This window comes from Panthera onca, chromosome E3 (assembly GCF_046562875.1).
Source record: "Panthera onca isolate mPanOnc1 chromosome E3, mPanOnc1 haplotype 2, whole genome shotgun sequence".
NCBI lineage: Eukaryota > Metazoa > Chordata > Mammalia > Carnivora > Felidae > Panthera > Panthera onca.
In genome coordinates this window covers 10,667,929-10,677,530 of record NC_138354.1, presented here as the reverse complement: position 1 = coordinate 10,677,530, position 9,602 = coordinate 10,667,929, and the positions used below count along the sequence as shown (strand labels likewise).

Below are 9,602 nucleotides of genomic sequence, written 5' to 3'. Positions count from 1 at the left end.
TAACCGACGGAGCCACCCAGGCGCCCCATTCTGGGGTCTCACTTAGATCCCACAGTGTGTGAGAACGGTTTTATTTTCTGTATGTCACAGATGAGGAAACTGAGGCTCAGGGAAGAAGAGCAGGGGGTCCTGGTCCACACAGTCAGAGGGTGGCAGCTGGGCTGGGTGTCAAGGATGTCCTGACAAGGGTGCCTGTGCTCATTCCAGAGGGGTGCTGAGAACCCCCACCCCCACCCCGAACACACACGCAGGGTCAAGGCCACCCTCCAGGCCTTCCGCTTTGCACACACCCTCCCGAAGCCCCCACCCCCCATCCCTGGAGCCTTCTGTCCTTGAGGCTGTGAGCCCCTGAGCACGGGACATCTCCCCTTCCTCACCAGCCCCTCAAGGAGTTCTCTCATCCCAGCGCAGGCGTCTTCTATCCGGCACCTCTTGGGGGCTCCTTCCGTGAGATTCGGGCCCTCTGCCCTCTGGCCTCGTGTCCCCCGCACCCTCAGCGCTGGTGACAGTAAGACTTGTGCTCCAGCCTTGCCCCGGGCCTCTCCCTGAGCCACCAGGTCCCCTACTCTCTCTGACACTCCCTGCCTGCTCCCCTCTTCTTTCCTCCCTGCACCCAGCACCTTCTTCTTCCCAGCAGGTAACACGGGGTCACCCTGACTGCTGGCTCAGGAGCCTTGAATGGGCAGGGGCTTCCGGTCTTTTCTGACCACAGGCCCCCAGCATGCAGTTTGCACTGAAGTCTGAACTGGTCAAAGAAACACTACCCCCCCACCCCCCCACAACACTACCGGCCCCCATCAGCAAGAGTGATGCATTTAGGGCCCTTAGTCTCAGTCGGTGATGGGGGGCCTGGGCGGGGGCAGGGGGAGGCAATGGAAAGGAACCAGAAATCACAGCAGTGTCCGAGAAGCCTGGAGAGGAAAGAATCCTGTTTGCAGGAGCTCTCTGAATCTCAAAATGCCGGGCTGGTAAGGTCGGTCCCGGAAGGACAGAGCCCATTAACATCTGAGGCCCCAGAGCTCCCCATTTGTTCCCACCCCCTCCCCAGACCCATTCTGCACCCCCTCTCTCCGGGCTCTGTGCGCCCAGGGGCTGGCCTCTCCCCCTCCAACAGGCTGCCTTGCCTGGGCTCCCGGTTGGGTTCCTCACCCTCCAGATCCTGCTCGCCTAGATCGCACCGCCTGGGGTGGGGTCCCCTCCACAGCTGCAGCTTTTGGTTTCACTCACAGCTCCTTTACTTTGCCCCTGTGGGGTGGCAGTGGTGCCCTGTGGGTTCCCTTAGCCGTGGCCACACCTGCACACACGGCCCCTTCCTTAAGCCCTTCACCCGAGGACTTCCTCCCCCTGCTTCCTCCCACTGTGCTGATGCAGCGCTCGGGAGACTGCACGACGCTTCCAGACTCAGCTGTCAACCTCGATAGCCTCATTCGGTCTCCCAGGGAGGCAACGTCTACTGCAAAACCTGTAAAATGACCACAGAGCTTGCAAAACCTCGACTGTTCATTTGATCTCTAGAAAGCTTGCTGCAGGAGATAGAATTTGCTCACTAAGGTTAAATGTTCTCCCCAAACTCACTGAACTCGTGTTCGTCATTTGGCACGTCAGGGGTTTTTTGTTCTTTTCCTTCTGGGCCCAGTCATACTTCCGGCAGATTCAAATCCAGACCCCCAGCCCTGCCCGGCCACCTTGCCGTGCCTCCCGTCCCGCTGACCTATCTCTCGGGCTCGTCCCGTCCCTGCTGGGTTCCTGCTCTTTGGACAAGGCCAGGTGCAGTCTCCCGGACTTCTTAATGCCAGGCCCTCTGAGGCCCCCATCAGTCATTCACAACTGAGTAGGAATTAGTTGGCGGCTAATGGGACTATCGACTCCTGGCATGCACTGGGGCGCCCACAGAGAAAAGCAGACAACGAAGGCCCCAGACCTCAGTCACAAGCTTTATTGTCTCGAGCACAGACTCGCCACACTTCAACAATTCCACTTTGGGGAGGGCAAGGGTGCGGGAGGGCTTGGGGACGGGGCACGGCTGAGCCCACACCGGACAGGCGGAGACGCTCGCGGCCAAGTGGCTTCTTTGCCACCTGCCAGCCGCCTTGGGGGCTCAACCCCTCCTGGTGTGGGCCTTTGGCTGTTAGTAGACTAATCAGTGCCTCCCGTAGGAGGGGCGAGCTGCCAGATTTTGCTGGAAAGAGTAGTATTTGACTCTGGGTTAGGCCACTAAAGCATCGCTTCTAGACTGTTGTTAAATAAAACCGCATGCGAGAGCTACCAGAAGCCAGTGGGGAGGTGGGGGGCTGATGGGGCGAACTGGCTGCCCCCCCCAGGATGGGCTGAGTTTGGGCAAGGATGGGAGCCACACGCATCTGTGCCTGGGAGCACCCAAAGGCCACCAAGGTTGTTCCCAGGGCACAGTCTGCGTACCCATCCTGGCGCATTTTGGGAACACCACGATGGGCCATCAGGTTTCCCTTGCGAGCCTCTGGCAGGGGAGGGCCCCGAACGAAAACCCTCCCTGAGCTGCGGGAGGTGGAGGCAGGCCCAAAGCGGTACCCTGCGGGCCCTCCAGCTCTAGAGGCTTTTCTGAACTGGCTTTTCCCGCTACACACAGGTCTGGAGTAACTCAGCTGGACTCGGGGGGCAGAGGAGAGAGGCGGCTAGATTTTTCTCGTCATCAACATCCCTTGGGCTCTTTCCTTGGCTATAGGAGACGGGCTTACAAAGCTCTGGACAGGTGCCTGGTAAGAAAGGGGGCTGTTGGTACGTGTGCATTCCGATGCACGTGTGTGGCACACGCATCCCTGAACCCACCTACGTATACCTGGGCGTGTGGGCACGCAGCCAGGTGGCAGCAACGTTTGCAATGTCCGTGGGCGCGGGCCGGCCAGACCTGGTGCTCGGTCCCAAGAGCGTGTGTCCTGTGCACCCCAGCGTGTGCGTCCTGAGAGCGGCTGACTGCAAATGCCCCACCCCACCCCCCACGACCGCGTGTGCACGCCTGCTCCCTCCGTGCGTGTGCCAAGGGTCAGGGGGTGCATGTGGCACAGCCTGCGTGGGCGTGTCTGCAGGGCACAGGCCCAGATTTGGAGCGTCTGGTCAACCCAGGAGACACGTTCCAGACCAGTCCAAACGCCCTGCGGCCACCCTGCCCCCGCTCCAAGCCAGGTCCGTGGTGGGGGATGGGGAGAGGGGCTTCTGAACTTTCCTAATACTGTGGCTCCTGGCCCTGGTGGCTATCCTCTGGCCAGCAGCTTGGAGCTGTGTATGTGAGATGGTGTTGGGGGCTGGGGGGAGAAGGACCTTGCCCCCAACACCTTGAACCCGGGCCTCACTGGGCAGACGGGCCGACGGGTCTCGGACCACTGTCTGAAGAAGGCTCAGCCTGTGGGGGCAAGAAGCCCGGGGACTGCGTAGGCCCGGAAGTGGCTGCAGAAAAGGGGGTCCCCACCTGGCTCCTGAGGCCTGGCCTGCCTTCCTTGGTGCCTAGCTGGGCCCCCTCTGACCCTTTCCCAGGACGATGGCTCTCTGGGGTCTCAGGGGAACCCGGGAGAAGAAGGAGAAGAAAGGGAGGGCAGGGACACACCTGGGGTGCCAAGATGGTCCTCAGGGCAGCTCGAGAGGGGCCTGGCCGGATCACCTCAGCCTCCCCAAACTCCAGAAACTGCCGGGGCATCCAGGGTGTCCAGGCTGAAGGTCCCGGGGTCCAGGCCAGGACTGTACCGCTCGCTGTGGAAGGTGGTGCTTGAGGGAGCCTCCCGGTCCGGCAGGGGGGTCGGGGTGGGGGATTGTCCGCGGCAGTGGGCACGTTATCGTTACAAACACTGTTCTTGTCTCCAAAGTGACAGTCCTGGCCCCTGCCTGGAGGGGGCGCCGCCGGGGCAGGCCGGAGGGGCTCTGCTGCGGACTCGGCTGCTCCACGGTGTCCCTCAGGGTCAGTGCTTCTCCTGGGGGGAGCAAGGCCTTGATCAGCAAGCGTGTCTCAGATAGTGAAGGGAGTGGGGTGGGCTGTTTGAGAGCCCACTTGTGCCAGGTAGCGGGGACAGCACATGCAAAGGCCCCGGGGCAGGAAAAGCCACTCTGCGGTGTCTGGGGTGTAGTGAGGCAGGAGGTAGGGTGGGAGCAGTTTAGGGGAAGGGGTGAGAGCAGCTGGGTCTCACGAAGAGCACCGAGCGCCCGTGTACACAAAAATGTGGCCAACGTGGCACGACATAGACCGTGGAAAGGACACTTGTTGACTTTTGAGAGCAGGAACAGGGTGGCAGAGGGTCGTCTGTCGGACCTCAGCTGGGAATGTGCACGTCAGGTGACTCGAATTTTTCTCCCCTCTGCACGTGTCCGTGAATGACCACACAGGTGCCGTGAGTATTGATTCTGGGGTCACAAATTTTATGGAGGAGGTAGGTTTGCAAGTAAGGAATCTGTGAATAATGAGGACCGACTGGGTATGCACACACACACACACACACACACACGCACACAGGAAAGTTCAAGAAGGATATCATTTAAAAATGTCAACCTTGGTCACCTCTGGGCAAGAGGACTACCTTCTTTATCTATTTTGGGTCTTTCCCCCCACCAAACGTTTCCTAATAGACATGTTTTAACTTTTATTATAAAAGTCCTTAAAAAAAGAGACACGAGGCTAAAAGAGCAGATGATGGCCGAGCCAACTTTAACTGCACTGGCCCCAGGTCGTGAGCGACCCGACGGTAAAGCCTCTGGCGCAAACGCACCGTCGTGATTTTGGTGGCTTTTCGGGGTTTTTTGGCCAGAGGAGTCGGCCAGGGTGTCTCCCCGGGGCCAGGGCGCCCCTTACCTCTTGTTTGTGGGCCTTGTCTTGCTGGTGGATGCCGTTTGCAGATCCGGAATTGGGGACGGCCTGTTGAGGGAGAGTCATGCGCAGATGCTGAGAGGTTCACCAGGCAGCAGTTCCTGGTTTGGCCCCTAGGTGGCGAGGTCTTCCCCTTGGGGCCACCAGAGGCTCTTCAGAATGCGGGTCCCAGGACCCCGGGGGGACCAAGGCTGCATCCCCAGCTTAGTCTGAGCTCCTCCTCAAGATCAAACCATGTACCCCTTGGGCCGGGACTCCCGGAGGTCAGGGCCACGCTTCCCGAGGACGGTGCCCCGTGGCCGGCCGCCGGGTCAGCCGCCCTGGCCCACGGCTCACCTGGGACTTGTCGGGGCTCCTCATGGCCTCCACGAGCTTCTCCACCTGCTGAGCCTGGTCCAGCGCGTCCCGCAGAGCATCTTCTGTGCTCATCAGCTGGTGCTGCAGCCGCACGAGCTCAGGCGCCGAGGACGGGTCAATGAGCGAGTAGCGCCTCTGGTCTGACAGGGACTTCTCTTTGTCCTGGAAGCAGCAGGGAAGGGAGGGGGAGTACGCACGCGATCGTGTGTGTGTGTGTGTGTGTGTGTGTGTGTGTGTGCGCGTGCACGTACCTGTGCACATGTGTGCTGGGGGGAGGGCGGTCTCTCCTCCAGGCAGGAAACTCTCCTGGCCCCCCCTGCTCTCTAGGCCAGGCCTTCCTCCCCCGCTCGAGGGTCCCCACTGAAGTATCCTCTTTGTCCCCCGCCCTGAATTCCCAGGCTGTCAGATGCTTCAGATTCTCCAGGTCCTGAAATGCAGGACGCCCTCCCTTCTTTCCTTCTTGTGGCCCCCACTCCCCCCCTCCCCCCTTCCCCCTCCCCCACTGTCTTTATGTGGGTCCCTTCCCTTCACCCCTAGACCCATGGCTTCATCACCTCTTACCCTCCTCCCCACCCCAACAGGATATTTGTCACGTTCAGCTCCCAAGTCTTCCACGACTGACCCCTGCCCACCAGGGTGCCTGGAGATACACCCGCGAGCCTCCCTGCTCCCACATAAACTGCCCCTGGGCTGCATGCTTCCAGATCCTTCCGCTCCACTCTGATCGTCCACCTAAAACTCCCTTACTTTGGGGGTTTTCTAACCACCAAGCCCTTCCCCAGTTTTCCCGTGGCACGGGGGGGGGGGGGGGGGGGCGGGGAGACAGCTCAGAGAGACACAGGAGAGACCGCCCCCGGGTGAAGGGGAACTTCCCACATCCATGTAAACTTGACCAGCCCGTTCCCCACGGAGAGGAGCAAGAATGCCACTGCCCCCACTCCATGAGGCTCAGGGAAAGTCTCAGAATCAAAACTCTGAAGTCTCCGCCAGCCCCAGGGCCTTGTCTTCTCCTGAGTTAGGTCCAGACTCACAGAGCCACAAGGACCGCAAGGGCCTTGGAATCCTGCCTGCTGGCTAGACCCGCTAGGATTGGAGGGGTGTGTGACACCCCTTAGCCCTTGACCCTACGGGCCCCCACAGCTGTGGGTGGGTCCTGCTCCTCCCCCCGGCCCTCAAGGCCTCCCTTCTTCTGTCTCCTCCAAAGGCCAAACCCCGGCGGCTGAGCGGGAGGGCAGGGAGGGGCTTTGGAGCAACTTCCTAGGACAGCAGCCTGTCTTCCCAGACAGGGTCCTGTCCTTCCCTTGCAACTGACTAGGCGCGGTAACTGGCCAAGGGTTGTCCTCAACGCACAGCCCGCTTACTCCAGCCCCCACCTCGGGGACTCAGCCCAGTCAGGCTCCTGTTCCTGATGGAGGGGTCTCAGCTCCCAGAACCCCAGGGTCAGAAGGTGCTTCGATATACCCGTCTCCCTCCTTCGACCGATGATGCGTGAGTCCCCACTGCCAAACCCTGAGCAAGGAGTTGGTTTCTGGCTTGATTCCTCCCCTGCATGGGGCGCTCACCCTGAAGCAGTCCATCCTAGCTCTGGACAAGCTCAAGTTCTTCGGAAGTCTTCCTTTGCCCTGAATCCCCCAGACGACCACATGGCCGGCTACAACGTCTGCAAACGGGTCGCCCGTGGCCCCACCACCAGCTACATCGCTGACCCGTGATTCTAGGGCCTTCTGAACCCTCCCTGTGACTTGGCTCTAGGAGGCTGCCAGTCGCCACGGCTGGGGCAGCCTCAGCCCACCCTGCCATCCCCCCATCCCCAGGCCACCCCCTGGCCCACATACCAGCCCAGTGAGCTTTTCTCGCAGGCCCCGGATGTCATCCTTGAGTTTCTGCTCTTTGATCCGCCACTCAGCCTTGTGCACCTCACGGCTCAGGTCCCTCTCGGGCCCTGGCGAATGGCGATTGGCCTCCAGCAGCAACACTCGAAGTTCATTCAGGCTCCTGGCAGGGGCCAGCGAGGGGCACAGAAGAGCTAGTCAGCCCTGGCCCTCTGTTCCCACATTGTGGAGATTCGCCGGGATCTTACAGACAGGCCACCCTGACAGGGACACAGCACCTGTGCCACAAGGGGCCGCTGTGGAAACACGAGGCATGAAACCAAGAGGGGCCAGATTTGGGGATGGGATGGTCAAGAGAACTGGGTCTCTTCCGGAATGTTTTTCAAGTTAAAAAAAAAAAAGAGAACAGGGGCCCCTGGGGGGCTCAGTAGGTTAAGCATCTGACCCTCGATTTCGACTCAGGTCATGATGTCATGGTTTGTGGGATCGAGCCCCATGTCCAGCTCTGTGCTCTCCCTTTCTCTCTGCCCCTTTCCTGCTCACATGCACACGTGCACTCTCTCTCTCTCTCTGAAAATAGATATATAAGCTTAAAAAAAAAAGATAAAGAGAGAACAGAAGGTTTAATTAAAAAATAAAACAAGGGGCCCCTGGGTGGCTCAGTCGGTTAAGCGGCCGACATCAGCTCAGGTCATGATCTCACCGTCTGTGAGTTCGAGGCCCGCATCGGGCTCCGTGCTGACAGCTCAGAGCCTGGAGCCTGCTTCAGATTCCGTGTCTCCCTGCCTCTCTGCCCTTCCCCTGCTCATGCTGTGTCTCTCTCTCAGAAATAAATAAAACATTAAAAAAAAAATAAAACAAAACAAATAAAACATTCACCCAAGAGAGCTCATGTGGTAAGACATTCTATTTTTTTTTTTTTTACTTTTTAAGATTTTTTAAAAAATTATTATTAAAAAAAAATTTTTTTTAATCTTTATTTTCGAGAGAGAGACAGAGAGAGACTAGGGTTGGGAGAAGGGCAAAGAGAGAGGGAGACATAGAAATCTAAGTGGGCTCCAGGCTCCGAGCTGTCAGCACGGAGCCCAACATGGGGCCTGAACTCACAAACTGTGAGATCATGACCTGAGCCGGTCTGCCGCTTAATCGAGTGAACCACCCAGGTTCCCCTGCTTGCTACAATTTTTTAAAGTTTACTTATTTTAAGAGAGACAGTGACAGCACAAGCGGGGGAGGGACAGAGAGAGAGGGGGAGAGAGAGAATCCCAAGCAGGCTCTATGCGGCCAGCATAGAGCCCGATGCAGGGCTCGAACTCACAGACCGTGAGATCACGACCTGCGCCGAAACCAAGGGTCGGGCGCTTCATCTCCCCAGGCACCCCAGCTTGTTGTGATTTTTAAATGGATTAGGAAATATTTTAAAACTTCTGCTTGAATTGATAACATGGCAAATACAGAAGAAATAAGCAGAAGCTGTGGGGGAACCCTCATGACCTTGAAGTGCTGAAGTCACTTGGTGACTTGGTGCGGGGACCAAGAAGTGTGGGAACCACTCATCTTGCCTCCAGGCTCTGCCGCCTGGAGATCCGTGTCGAGAAGGGTTCCGAGGCTGCATCTGAGCTCGGCGGGGGACTGCGGCGGGCGCTGGCCATTGCCAGCCACCTGCCCCTCCCGCCCCCGCCCCTGCCCTGCCTCTCAGGCAGGTGGAGGGGCGCCAGGGTCGGGGCCCGACGGGACCACAGCGCCCACGGCTAACTCACCGCTCCTTCCTGAGCAGCTCCTGGCTGATGAGGACCAGCTGGCCCGAGGCGTCGTGGGTCTTCTGGGACACGGCTTCCAGCTCAGCCTCCAGGCGCCGCTTCTCCTTCTGGAGGGTTTCCGCCTTCTTCTCTCCCGCCTTGCACTTGGCCTCCAGTGCTGAGGTCGGCCGGCAGGGAAAGCAGAGAGAGGGGCAGGATCGCCACGGGAATCTGTCCCACCCGGGGGGGGGAGGGGGGGCGGCGAAGGCCCCGGGGAAGGGAGCCGGGTTTCTCGGGGGGACCACAACGACTCCACACACTGCACTGAGCGGGTCTCTCTCGTCCTGCAGAGCCGGGCAGCAAGGGGCCGAGAGGGCAGCTGCACAAAGCAGGCCGCGGCCCCAAGCACAGCAGCGCAGGCCCTTCGGGGCCGGGGGAGCGGCCCGCCCCGCCCGAGACAGGACCCGGGCGCTCACGACGGTGTCCTGGACGAGGGAAAGCAAAATCTTCACCTTAGCCTTCCTTGGAGGGCTCTGAGGTCAGCTGACCTTGGCCGGGACCAACGAGGCCACGTGAACGTGGTGGGAACTGGACAGAAGTGGGGGGTGGGAACCATTCCCCAGGAGGGGGGCGGTCTCGTGGACACCAGCACTGGCGTTCTGGTGGGAGAAGCAGGGCCGGTTCACGAAGTCACCAGTTCCAGACCCCTGCCTCTCCCCAGGCTCCCCCTCTGTCCTCGTGTCCTCTGTGTCTCATCCCCTGCCGCGGCCGGCATCCTTCCCCCGGAATCTGAAATCCTGGTACTTCAGCTAGAAAGGCACCGGGGGGCAGCAGCTACTCTATCTTTGT

At 59.7% G+C, this 9,602-nt stretch overlaps 1 protein-coding gene across 4 annotated transcripts in view; it reads right to left on the bottom strand.

The window, feature by feature from the left end:
- Positions 1–1,920: 1,920 nt before the first annotated feature.
- CLIP2 (CAP-Gly domain containing linker protein 2) overlaps positions 1,921–9,602 on the bottom strand; it is a 74,853-nt gene continuing 67,171 nt past the window's right edge. For all 4 annotated transcript variants that reach the window (XM_060649169.3, XM_060649172.3, XM_060649171.3 and 1 more), the window contains 5 exons: positions 8,775–8,931; positions 7,018–7,177; positions 5,162–5,344; positions 4,811–4,873; positions 1,921–3,938 (listed from right to left, as the gene is read on the bottom strand). In XM_060649169.3, the coding sequence (XP_060505152.1) occupies positions 3,927–3,938; positions 4,811–4,873; positions 5,162–5,344; positions 7,018–7,177; positions 8,775–8,931 (575 nt within the window). In that variant the 3' untranslated portion in view covers positions 1,921–3,926. The remainder of the gene's footprint in view (positions 3,939–4,810; positions 4,874–5,161; positions 5,345–7,017; positions 7,178–8,774; positions 8,932–9,602) is intronic.